The 12737-nt window shown below is 45.9% G+C and overlaps 1 protein-coding gene across 2 annotated transcripts in view; it reads right to left on the bottom strand.

Moving 5' to 3' along the window:
- Positions 1-2020: 2020 nt before the first annotated feature.
- The window catches only part of LOC117236083 (protein bric-a-brac 1-like), a 215593-nt gene continuing 204876 nt past the window's right edge, over positions 2021-12737 (bottom strand). Inside the window, exons 5-9 of one of the 2 annotated variants that reach the window (XM_033498730.1) lie at positions 9782-9839; positions 4612-4789; positions 3621-3706; positions 3189-3428; positions 2021-2867 (exon numbers count right to left, since the gene is read on the bottom strand). In XM_033498730.1, coding sequence (XP_033354621.1) covers positions 2347-2867; positions 3189-3428; positions 3621-3706; positions 4612-4789; positions 9782-9839 — 1083 coding nt within the window. In that variant the 3' untranslated portion in view covers positions 2021-2346. Of the gene's footprint in view, positions 2868-3188; positions 3429-3620; positions 3707-4611; positions 4790-7251; positions 8279-9781; positions 9840-12737 lie in introns of those variants that run through there. The other variant, XM_033498731.1, reaches the window with a different exon arrangement.

Below are 12737 nucleotides of genomic sequence, written 5' to 3'. Positions count from 1 at the left end.
GCGTCCGATCGCACTTTTTCTCGTCGACCGAGCGCTCGAATATTTTCACCCAAAAATCTTTCGTATCAAGAATAACGCGTTTTAGAGTTTTCCCGAATTAATTTTCTAATCGCCGATAATTAACTTGCTAATCGATTCCTCCCGAAACTTTCGTACGAACCGTTTAAAGCTTTCGTAGGGGAGTGGCGCGAGAACAACGTTTTCCAAAAAGTTGCCTAAACAACGTATAACACGATGGACAGCCTATACGCCCCATTCTCTTTTTTTTCGAGCAAAAGCGAAAAGCGATGGTCTTTTCCTTTTACAGAAGGCCACTTCGAATTTTTTTTTTTTTTTTTGTTTTGTTTACTTTTTAATACTTACAAAGAGTCACTCCAGAACCAGTGTGCCAACTTTAAAAAATTTGCTTTTTTTCTTGTTTAGAAAGTTTCGTTCTCTCTGTCACACGCGCTCCTTTCTTTCTCTCTGTCTCTTCCGTTCCATTCGCTCTCTCATTCTTCCCCATCCTGTTCATTTCTCACTTTCTCTCTGTCTTCCCCCTCTTTCTGTTCCTAGGATGACTAGGTTCGATACGAACTCGCTCGTACTTAGACGTCGCACGAAATCTCTGAACGGCGGTTCGTGGCTAGAACGATCGAGGAGTAGACGCGAATCATTTGTGAAAGAAATTCCGAGCTGAATTGGCTTGACAGCGTGCGATCGACCGGCTAGAATTCGAACGATTCCGTAGAGGAATCGGTTCGTTTCGACGACTACTCGACTCGTGTCGTTCTTCGATTGTCGAGGATCGAGGGTGTTCTCGCGAAAAGTCGTACGCGTAACATGTAAAATTTTGAAAAATAGCACGATCTTTCCGAAAAAAACATTCACTCGCACGTATCACGCTCACACGTTCGATTCGCTCAGTCAGATGCTCGCGTTCGTCCGCTTTCAACGTTAACACAGGCGCACACACACGGCGCTCGCGCGTCTATCCACATTTTCTCTTGTTCCAAATTCAATGAATTTCACGGTAGTGTCGTCATTAATTTTTCGTTCCCTAATCTCTAAACCTTATAATTTTTATACTTGGCATACCCCAAATATGGCAGGAAGGCAATCATTACACTTAATAAAGTACAGCAATCGGTTTTGTTTTCCCTTTTGCGTGCTAACGCGTACGCACTAGTCGAACAACTTTTGTTTCTCTTTCGTTCCGTAGAGATTTAGAGCGTCGACGTTGTCTCGATCGACGAACAGTCGCAAAGCGAATTTTGTACATCTCTTTCGCTTTCGTAAGATTATTCACCGTTTTATTCTTCTCTTCTTCCCTTTTCTTTCTTTTTTTCATTATTCTTTTTTCTTTTTTTTTCACTTCGGAAGCGCAACGTTTCTCGAATCGATCGTCCGTTTTACGAACGGCTGTAATTCCACCAGTCTCGTCTTGCTTTGCAGCGTTTCGATGCGATCTACACGTGGAACCGCGTTACGAGAAATCCACGGTATTTTCTCAGTCCGTCTGTACGGACCAAGTTGCTTCCAACGTTCGGCGAGTCCCGACGAGCTGTATATGTCGACCCACGCGAATACTGGCTCGTGCCACGAGATCGCTTCCCAATTACTATACATTTGGCATATTAAACGTACGGTTATCGTATATGCATAGATATATAAATCTCGAGTGTAAGCGCGTGTCCGTGCAGCACACTCGCGTCCACGCTTTCGCGCGCAGTCGGTTGCTTCGTAACGAGCTCCGATCGAACAAAGTTAGCTACGGAACGTTTTCTTAAAATAGGCGGCCTTCGAGACTGCGTCGGAATCGGTCGAGCGATCACGATCGATGCTCGAGGTCGGTAGGGAGGATTTGGCTTGAGATTCGAGGATCGAGGATCGAGAATCATCGAGGATCAGGGGATCGAGCATCGATCGTGGCTGCTCCACTCGGCGTCGCATTTCCCATGGCTCCTTCTCTCTCGATCATTTCCCTTTCCCCTCCCCTCCCTTCCCCTCCCCTCCCTCCCTCCCCGTTTTGATTGTAAAACTCGAACGATCTTCGCGCGAGATCGCTCTGGTATACTGCGGTATCGTCGCGAGGACGAATGGTCGGAATACGGACCGTTCGAGGCTGGAAGCACGGCGCTCGATTCGCCGCCGCCGTGTCGATTACGCGATCGCGCTCCGACGAATCGATCACCGCGGTTATACTTTCGAATAATCCGTACAGCGAGCGTCGCCTCCTCGCAGATTCGCCTCTGCGAGAAGCGTCGACGAGAAGCCTTTTGTTAGGATCCCGATGGAAGTGAGACGCTGTTCTGCCGATCCAACGGGCAACGATCAGCTCGTTCGATTTCGAGCATGTCGCGCTTACTATTCGCAACGCGAGTCGGTTAGCGGCTCCAGCTTAACGGGAATTTTGTCTTTGTCCTTGAGTCCGTGAGGACTCTTTACGAGATCCGCGATGTCCTCCTGGAAGAGATTCTCCGGTCGTGGGCTGACGAAGCTTCGCGCCGGCTTGTACGTCATACCACTCACGCCGATGCCGACTTCCACGCTGCTAGGTATGTGTCCAGGATCCATCAGAGGGCCGAGCGGACTCGCCAGAGGACTCTCCATCGGGCTCTCTGGTGGACCGCCGGAGCCTGGACTGGCCAAGCCCAAATTTAGCGGCGAGTTTCCGTTGTTCCCGCCGCCTCCGCCGCTACCGTTGTTACTCCCGATAACCGGTGTACCGCTGTTGTTGCTGTTGTGGTGATGCTGGCTGGCTTGCATCGCTGCCTGTAGATTCGACGAGAGGCTCGTCGACAGATTCGTAGACAGGTTTGTCGCCATCATATCGTGTTGCTGCGAGTGCGCCGCCGCTACCATGCTGCACATTTGATGTCGCAGTCCTACGTCAACCGACAACCCCGAATATTAATTTTCTTTCATTTTCTTTCTTTCGATGGAAAGCTGCGCCACCAACACAATTAGAAAGATAAATATTAGCTTGTCCGCAAAGTGTCTTTCTTTCGCAAACGTGTCCTTTACGACAATGCAGCTTCGTACAAACGCGAAATGTCGCGCTGTTTGTCTCGACAGAACCAAATCGATCGTACGTAATTCGACGAAATAATATAAAACCAAAAGCCTCGGTGCGTCTATTATTTCCTCGTGAAACGAAAGAAACTTTTCGGACAACCTAACACATATACATGGTAGTCTATCGTTACCTTGAGCGACCGCAGCAACCGCGGCCGCGGCTGCCGCTCCGGGGCTGACCGCGCCTTCGGGACCGTTGCAAGCCGCGTAATTTGCCAAACTCGGATACATCGAAGTCGGCTCCTCCTTCACCATGTGCGGCGAGTGTCCATCGCGGAACACCACTGCTCGAATCACACCGCGAATGTGCTCGTCGGGCCAAACACCCAACAGAATCCTTTGCGGTCTGCCTCTGCCTTTCGGACGAAGATCTGACCAGGCAAAAAAACAAACCAATGGGTATACCGATGTCTCGGTATTTCCGGACAACGTCCGCTTCATCGCGAACTCTAGTTACGCTGATTTTCAAAAATCTAGGCGAGTAGTTTCGCCTTGGCGAGCAAAGGTTTTTTCAAGTTTGTCATCCGAGCGAAAGAATCTTAGAGTATCCGATTAATACTCACCGGCTCCTCCATCGGCACTCGGACCCAGCATATTGTGTACTCGATTCGCGTACAATACGAAGGTCGGGTATGGGATGTCGTATTTCCTGCAACAAAGTATCGGGAAGCGTGTGAAAATGAGAAGAGCTGTTGGATCGATGGTGTATGGTAGGATCGAGAGAATGTTTGTAGCTGAAAGCGGCAGCACGGCGAAATCGATCGATTCTCGTAAAGATTATCGGGTTCGTTCCGCGAAACGTTGCTCGATCGGGCAGCACATGTTCGCACAAAGGGAAACAGCCTTTAACGACTACGCGTTATTACGCGCGTGCGATACGCGCGTTTTACGACTAAGCTGTAAAAGTTCTTAAGTTGATCGCTCGCCGAACCCAACAGCCAATTGTTTTCTCTCTGTTTTAACCCATTTACATCCGACGCAGGTTATCGTTCGATTCTCGCAACTAAATCATTTCCACCGAATCGCTCGAAACTTTCGCCGCAGATTGTTCAGTCGCGACCAAACAAATTGCAACCTTTGTAAATTAATTTCGTTCAACCATTGCGCGAAACATCATCTGGAAAAACCGGTAAACCGATACTTTTCGTCTCGAACGATTAAAAGCGAGCGATATCATCGATGGCCCTCGCGAAACCACAACCGCGATAATCGCAGCCTGTGTAATCGAGTTTATCGAAAATCTCATTAAAAATTCGGCGTTTCGTTAGAACGGTCCGATGAACTTTCTTAGTTTAATTTGTCCCGTCGCGCCACGAATATCCGCCTGATAATGAAATTCTTCTCGCCACTTTCCTCCAGCGAGCAGGGCGAACGTCTGATGCAGATGTAATTCGGACCACCCATCTGGTTGAGCAGCGACGCGACGCCATTCTTTATTTGGTTAACGCGAGAAATTTGGTTTCGGTGATGGCCAGACGGAAGGGGAAAACGAACGACCGTGAACGAAATTTCGCGAACTCGCGACCAACGAGAGCTTGATACGTATATAGTTACCTTGCTGCTTGACTCAAGGACAATCCTTCTTTCAACACGCTGAAGATCGCCTCCGCCATGGTTTCTGGTCGCCAGGACTTGAGCGGGCCGCGTTCTCGAAAGCGCAGATTGTGCACCAGGCTCTGATTGGTGTTCCAGCATTTCTGCCACATCGATTGCAGCTGATACTGGTAGCTGTCTGTTTAGTTTACGCCCCCCGTGGAAAAAGAGAAAACAGAAAAAGCACGGCATTAGTAAGTGTCGGGATTTTCACTGGTCGAAGGAAGATGGGTGAATTTTAACATCGCGAGATCAACCTTTCGATCCATCTCTCTCTCACTCTCTCTCTCTCTCTCTCTCTCTCTCTCTCTTCTATTTCTACTTTTATGCATTTTCGTTGCGTCGTTGCGACGCATCGGTTTCGTTAACGCGATCGATCGATCGATCGATCGAAAAGCTGATTCGCTGTCACGCGAGCGTGTAAACGGACGCTCGTCGATTCGCGTGAACCAATGCAAATGCATCGAAAGAATCGAATTGAATCGAATCGTTTCGAATGCGACGATTCGAATTCGACGAAACGATGCAAGCGTACGACATATAAATAGGGTAAATAACCAGACGTAGGTAAGTCGAGCGAAGGTGCGAGTATCGTGTAGTTAGGTTCCTTTGTAGCTGCTTGGGCGAAGCGTACCTGCGAACAAAGTATTGAAAGGCAAGTTGCGGGCGGGGAAAAGTGGGAACGGGGAATAAACGCTGCGTGTCGTGTACGTTAATCGTATCGATTGTATTATCGTTGGCGTACAATCGTTATAGAATAAAAAAGACAGAAAGAAAGAAAGAAAGGAAGAAAGAAAGAAAGAAAGAGAGAGAGAGAGAGAGAGAAAGAAAGAAAGAAAGAGTTCTTAACGAAACAAGCTCGATCGTCGATAGAAAATATTTTTTTCTTAACTTTAAACGTTAATCGCAGGCTCGCAACCGTTTGCCTTGGAGCGCGCGAGTACCATACGACTCGAATACCGGCTACGCCACGAACGGTTGGCCTCAATTCGCAACGATTATTTAATAGTTAACTTATTGGGTTTAATTGAGCATCCTCCAATTTGACGATTAATACAATTAATTGGAAAGGAAGGCGCGCGTGCGCGCCTCGGTACACGCGCACGCGTGTCCGATCCAGACCGCGAGTCGTCCGGCTTCGTTTTCAAAAGATGCAGCGAGATCGGTGAACAACGAGTAACCTTATGGTAACCGCGATTATGGTATTTTGGTCGATTTTCCGAATCGCCGAGTTCCCATCGTTCGTAACGAAGAGACGACGCCGGTCGTGAATCGCGTTAACGTTAACAAAAAATCAATTAACGTTAGGTAACCGACGCAGAGCGTAGAAAGGGAAAATGAAACGAACATCGTCGTAGCGCTAATAATACGAGCCACGGTTTTTCCTTGAAATCTCGACGGTTCGTCGAGAGAAACGCGGTCTATTCGCGACGAGTATTGTACGAGGATCGGACAACGGGTCCGTGTTACAAAAGTAATCGGCCGAGATCGATTTAACGCTATTTCCGTCGTAATTAAAGCGAAACGATGCACGAACACCAGGTGGAAAATTAGCGCGACGAGTATATTTACCAACGGAGCCACGGCCTGACCGGGCGTTCCGCGATAAACGTTAAAAGGACGTGCCTCGTGTTACGTTACGCTGCAAAGTGTCGCTTATTCGCTAATTACGGCGAATGCTGGTCGAGTACACGGCGCTTTGAGAATTTCCAACATCTTTTTCGAAAATATCTTCAACTTTCTTAAGGCACGCGCCATAGTTTCGAAAGTATATTTAGAACGTGAAGACGCAAGTTGTCCGTCGGGCATAAGGTTGCAACGTTCTCGAGTTGCAGTATTTTTCGTATTCTAGCAATTTTTTTGCATACAAAAATATACAACGCAGGCTAAATGTCATCGAACCGCATTTATTGCGCAACGTTCGCTAATCGCGTCGGAATACCTTAGCAGCGCGGTTAACAAATTCGAACGATTTTCAACGTAGAAAACAATCGACGACGAGACAGGCGCGAGCCTGCGCTCGAGCAAAGTTGCTCGCTTCCAACGCTAAGCAAATTCGTACTAAGCAAATATCAAGCTGTTATAAAAGTTCCGTCGGACCATAGCCGCTATGCCACTCACATCGGCATCCCAAATGTTTGCTTTGTATTATTAGCAGGTGTTCCACTGCAAACACCATGCTATAGTTACTAATTGTTAAAAAAAAAAAAAAAAGAGGCAAACGATTCGACGTCATGGTCGTTTTTTCTTTTTTTCGAAACACCAAAGAAACCATGTGGAAATTAAAACGACCGGAATGAAATTCCGATCGATGGAACGTAGAACAGAAGCGATGCGAACGTTCATGGTCATGGTTTTGCATCGAACGAAACCTCTACGACAGCCTGACGCAATTTCGTCGTAACAAAAGCTCTTAACAAATCGTAACGATCAACTGTCTTTACGAATGGAATGATCGCAAGAAATCCGATTAAACGTTCCCGTCAAGGGTCTATGATTTACAAGCAGGTTTAATAAAATAACTCTTACGCAAATTTCAACGATAATAAATTCGTTGGTATTGCGATCGAACAAGATATTCCATAGAAACATCTTGCGATTTCTAGGATTAAGAGCTCGACGTTTTTATCGATCTATCCGATATTCGTGACGACGAGGCTCGAGTCGCAGCGACTAAACGTAAGAATCGAATTCGTTAAACTACGCGGATTGGAAGACGTGGTGCAGAAGGCACTGGATTATCGCTGGAACAATCGTTAGCCGCGATAACGCAATATATTATTATTGCTCTTGCTAACGTTCTAAACGTTACCGTTATCATTAATTCCTATCGCTTATTATGGTCCCATTGTAAAGGATACGCGTCAGTTCGAGAACGCCAGGCTTGGAAAGAATTTGGTTCGCGAACGAGAAATGGAATGCGCATGGAATGTGAAAAATATCGATCGAAGGGGAATCGCGGAACGCGATAAGACTCGCTGTTTCGTTGTTCGAAACAAACGTTGCAGAGTATTCTAACATCGTCTGTCGTCTGCGTTTCCAGCGATTACGTTCGAGCGTAACGCGCCGAAAGTCGACTCTCGGGGGAAAAAGGCACAGTTTTACAAGGCTTGCACGGTTCGCGTTGCTCGCAATGGCGAGACACAGACGCGGAAAGCAGCACGCTCTTTCGAGGAAGACGGATTTATCGGTTACTGATCGTTTTCGTTCTCGTCGTTGAAGTAAAGCGATACTATCGAGTGCTTTTTACAGAAAGCCCACCACCAACGGAAACCAGAGAGACCATTAAACACAAAGTTAGGGTCGCGTTTTCGCCTCAGCTTTTCCACGAAGTTGAGGATCGCGTTCAGCGACTTTTTCGTCCGACGATTGTACGGACTGACGCTGATGTCGCAGCAGAATTCGAGCACGGCCGTTTCCTCGCTCGAGTTCAGACCCGCTTCCTCCAGGACCATCATTCTCTTCGTCTTTCCCAGGATGTTGTCGTACAATGTGCCTTTCGGTATTCCGTATTTCGTGGACGCCTGGGTGAAGCGCATCTTCTGAGTAACCACAGCCTCGATCGCTTCCTGAAGATCGTGCCGCGTCCACGTGGGCGCCTTCAGCTTCAGCAGGGTGGAATAGTCAGCTAGAAAATAGTCAGGGATTTCGACTTTTTTCGTGATACCCTGTGGCTGCACCTATCCCAGATCGAACGATCTTGGAGGTAGCTGGCCGTCGGACTCGATACATCGTTATATTTTTCGCTTTTTTATTTTTTTTTTTTTTTTTCGCTGCTACACTTTCCCGCAAATACCATCCAAACTTGCCCCTTTCCTCGATCCCCTATTCCCACCCCTACACACAAGCATCGCTTGTGTCTTGTACTCCTTCGTCGTCTCTCTTTGCTCCGTTTGCGCATTATTCGTCGGCCACGTGATCCTTTTTCTGAGAATTTCCGTGAATTGCGAGAACGTTTCGGCGGAAGATGTGAAGATTTATCGCGCGCGCGACCCGCGAACAACAGTGGCGCGCGACGGGTGGAAAAGAAACGGAGACAAAGCGGCGGAACGATGAGACGCGGCACGAATCGCCGATAAAACGTTTAATCGCGGCGGACGTTTCGCGAACGCCACCGTTCCACCACACCTTCCACGAAAGCAGAAAAATCGGAACGAGTACCGAGAAGAAGAACCGGCATGAAATATGCTTGTAAAAGCAACGGAGATCGTCTGCTGTGTCGGCTGTGAAATCATTGGAAGATACTAATGGCGAGCGCATAAAACGTTCCGTTGCAACATCGTCGATATCGCGCGAGACTTACCAACGATACCACTAAAAAGACGAGAAGCACATAAACGAAGAGATTAGGTGGAAATAAAAACGGAGGATGCGAATGCGCGTCGGTAACCGTCGATGAACCGAGCTATGGTTCGCGTTGATTCGCGAGAGAAGAAGATTTTACCAGACACAGTTCGGTGAAGGGATACGTAGCACACAAGTGGGAGAACTGGCTGCAAATCGCGAGTACGTTATTGGTGCCATTAACGGCTGGCCCCTTGCTCCTCTATCTAAATTGCTTTCTATAATATATTAAAGTAACGCGGATTCTTGCGCTTTATTATTGCCAAGATAACGACACAGCCTTTTTCTTCCACCGCTATATCACCCTTCTCCTTCGTCCTCTACCCTCCTCCTCGTATTCTCATTCACTGCTAGAACTTCGCGCCCATTCCTCCGTCTATACTTTCGTTGGGCGTTCTCCTTCACCGACGTGTTCCCGATTTCTTCGAGCCGCGCCGTCTCCCACCGTAATTCTCCGCTTTTCCACTTCCGTTTCTTTCCTCCCTCGTCTTCTCGCCACTTCGTCCAAGTCCATTTCCGTTGTTATCGGCATCCTCGTCGTTTCGTTCGTCGACCATCGACCGAGGACGAAGATGATCGAGTCGGCAAAGGGGAGGAACCGCGATCGCGAGAATATGAAAACTCGCGGCAAAAACGTCATCGCGCGCACCATTTCTTTCTATGTACGTTTTCGTAGAGAATCTCGAAGAACGATCGGTTCGACGTGCAGTTACGTTCTAGTTTCCTGAAATGTGCTGTCGAGACAGCGAGCGGATTAGGTAGACGTGGAATGTGGCGAACAACTTACCTGCTATACTGGACGTGGAGGCTCCGAGCCAAGCGTGGGACGACTCCAACAACTTGGCCTGAAACAGAAGAAACATATCGCGTTAGAATTTTTAGCCATCTTTCGATCTCGATATCTCGATCGCGTTTCGCTAATCAGCCGCCACGATTACTGTTTTTCGACCATTCGCGGAGTCGTAAATTCCCGTTACGATTAAACAATCGAAATGATCGATCCCCTATTTCGGTTGGGATAATAGAAGTCGTTTAATTAGTATGACACTTGATTAACTATTCAAAGATACGTTGCGGCACTCGCCAGTAAACTTTTTTATTTTTCTATTTGGTAAACTGTTTAGAATCGATTCTCATTGAGAATTATAAGTAAACTATTTTGGCGTGGTACTGTAACTTGGATTATAAGAGTTTATAGTATGTTTGATTCTAGTTGAATCTAACGCTTCGATCTAAAGGGTATTGTCTTTTCAGTCCGCGGATCTGATCCGTCGTGTCAATTGATTGGCTAACTAATGGGTTTCGATGGTTGTTAACTCTTGTATTATATCTGTTACTGAATTTAAGTAAACTTTCCAACGGTTTCTGTCCCGTGGCTCGCTACACAAAGACCCTATTCTTCGGACAAGACGATTGCCAGATATCGATACGTCTTTACAGAATATTTTCAGGTAGCCTAAGGAACCGCTATAAATCTTAGGATTTATTTAGCTAAGGTTCTCCAAGGGAGCAAATTGTCCTAGTCTTAACAGTCCCTAAATCTATCACTTACTGTGGGAAGATACGGGAAATCTGCTTTCCTCATGCGCGATGCTTCCCGCTGGCAACTTTCTCTCAAGGACAGTTAGCATCCTTCTCCAACCACCAACACAGAAACTAACCAATCAACAGAAACGTCCATTTCCCTCACTTTCCGAACCAAGGCTTTTCTCAATGATTCTCGTATCCTTAGACAAACCCCATCATAGTTTTCCTCTGCAGTGTCATCGTGACGGAAAGTCAGTCGTTAGACTCCTGTTCGAGTCGATAGTTGGTAGTTTTTTTTTATTTGGTAGACTTTTTACAATCAATTCTCATTGAGAATTATAAGTAAGTTATTTTGGCGTGGTACTGTAACTTGGATTATAAGAGTTTATAGTAGGTTTGATTCTAGTTGAATCTAACGCTTCGATCTAAAGGGTATTGTCTTTTCAGTCCGCGGATCTGATCCGTCGTGTCAAGTGATTGGCTAACTAATGGGTTTCGGTGGTTGTTAACTCTTGTATTATATCTGTTTCTGAATTTGAATATTTCTTCTTTAACTGTGGGTGTCTTAAGGTCGCGATGTATTGTTTCGTTGGCAACATACCAAGGTTTTTTTTTATTTATTTATTAAAATTTACAATCAATTCTCGCATTGAGAATTTTCAGTAATTTTCTCTGGCGTGGCGCAGTGACATAGCTAATTATTTATAATAAGTTAATACTTATTATAGATAAGTATAATTTATAAGTAAGTATTGTAAATAAGTAAATATTACTGTAGTAACTGATGGTTTCTTAGAGTAAGGACAAGTGATTGCTGGTAGAGTTTAAAGTTTGATGTATTTTAACGAGTGATATTCGATAACAAAAGGACAGACTACGATATCGTCGCACGCCGACTCACACTCCGTGTCCGCTCAACTCGCCCTCTGCTTCTCGACTGACTCTCTGGCCATTGTAGCACTCTATTGCCTATTGCTGGGCCCACCGCACACGTGTTCTACAGACGCTCGTAGCCAGGGTCACGTAGGTCTTTTCGGCTATTTACCTATTTACCTGAAGGACCCGGTAATGCATCGATGGAGCCGACAGCGCCTCGGCTCTCGCGACATTGTGGTTAGCTCGACGTTTCTTGGGCCCTTCTTCCCGATACTACATTACTTAATATAAATATCTAATTAAATCTAGTGTTTAGGTCTAACGGGTAGTGTCTCTTCAGCCTGCGGATCTGGTCCGACTATCAAGTAATCCAGTAATTAGGGGGTTTCGATGTTTGTTGACTCTTTTGCTATATCTGTCGCTATATTTTGCTATTTCCTCTTTGACTGTGGCAACATACCAAAGTGCATCTATTAAGGACCTTATAGTTTTTGATTGGAATCGTTGGAGAATTTCTATGTTGGAATTACTCACTGTTCCCTATAGTTGGATCCCATAGGTCCAAACAGATTTTAATATGGCCTTATGTAGCATTATTTTACTCTGCGTGTTTAAGTTGCAGCGTCTGCCAATGAGCCGGTAGAATTTTTTTAGTTTTCATTTCAGTTGTTTGGATTTATCTACGATGTGTCGTTCCCGTGTCATTCTTCTATCCAGAATCATGCCCAGATATCTGACTGTATCTTTGTTTGGAATTGGAATATTATTTAGGGTCACCTGTGGGCAGGATTGTTCTCGCAGCGTGAAAGTCATATGACTGGATTTATTTTCATTTATTTCAAAGCGCCATTGATAGTTGTTGGTAGTTAGCAGTAACAATTGACTCGAGTTTCTCGACATCTTAAGCAATCATCATCCGAACTTGTATCGTGCATCGAAACGCATCGACCAGAAGTCGAACTTGTAATCGCGAGTCCTACGCATAGTGTACACATAGAGTATATGTTAATAAATATACAGGGTGGTTGGTAACTGGTGGTACAAGCGGAAAGGGGATGATATCTAAGTACGCGAAAAAAGAAGTCGAAAATATAGAATAAAAATTTTTTTTTAATTTTTCCATCGAGACAACGATCTACAGTGAGATCCGTTATAACGAGACGGGATAAAGTGCACGCGTACCGAGCGAAAATTCAAAGTCGATTTTCTCGAAAACAAAGCCTCGAACGAAAAATTTGTATTCTATATTTTCGACTTCTTTTTTCGCGTAGAATCACTCCCTTTCCGCTTGTACCACCAGTTACCAACCACTCTGTATATTGTTAAATATATTCAAGTGT

Source organism: Bombus vosnesenskii, unplaced genomic scaffold (assembly GCF_011952255.1).
Source record: "Bombus vosnesenskii isolate JDL3184/JDL3185 unplaced genomic scaffold, Bvos_JDL3184-5_v1.1 scf7180000013340, whole genome shotgun sequence".
In the NCBI taxonomy this organism is placed as follows: Eukaryota; Metazoa; Arthropoda; class Insecta; order Hymenoptera; family Apidae; genus Bombus; species Bombus vosnesenskii.
The sequence above is the reverse complement of the archived record's forward strand: the minus strand, read 5'-3'. Positions and strand labels throughout refer to the sequence as shown.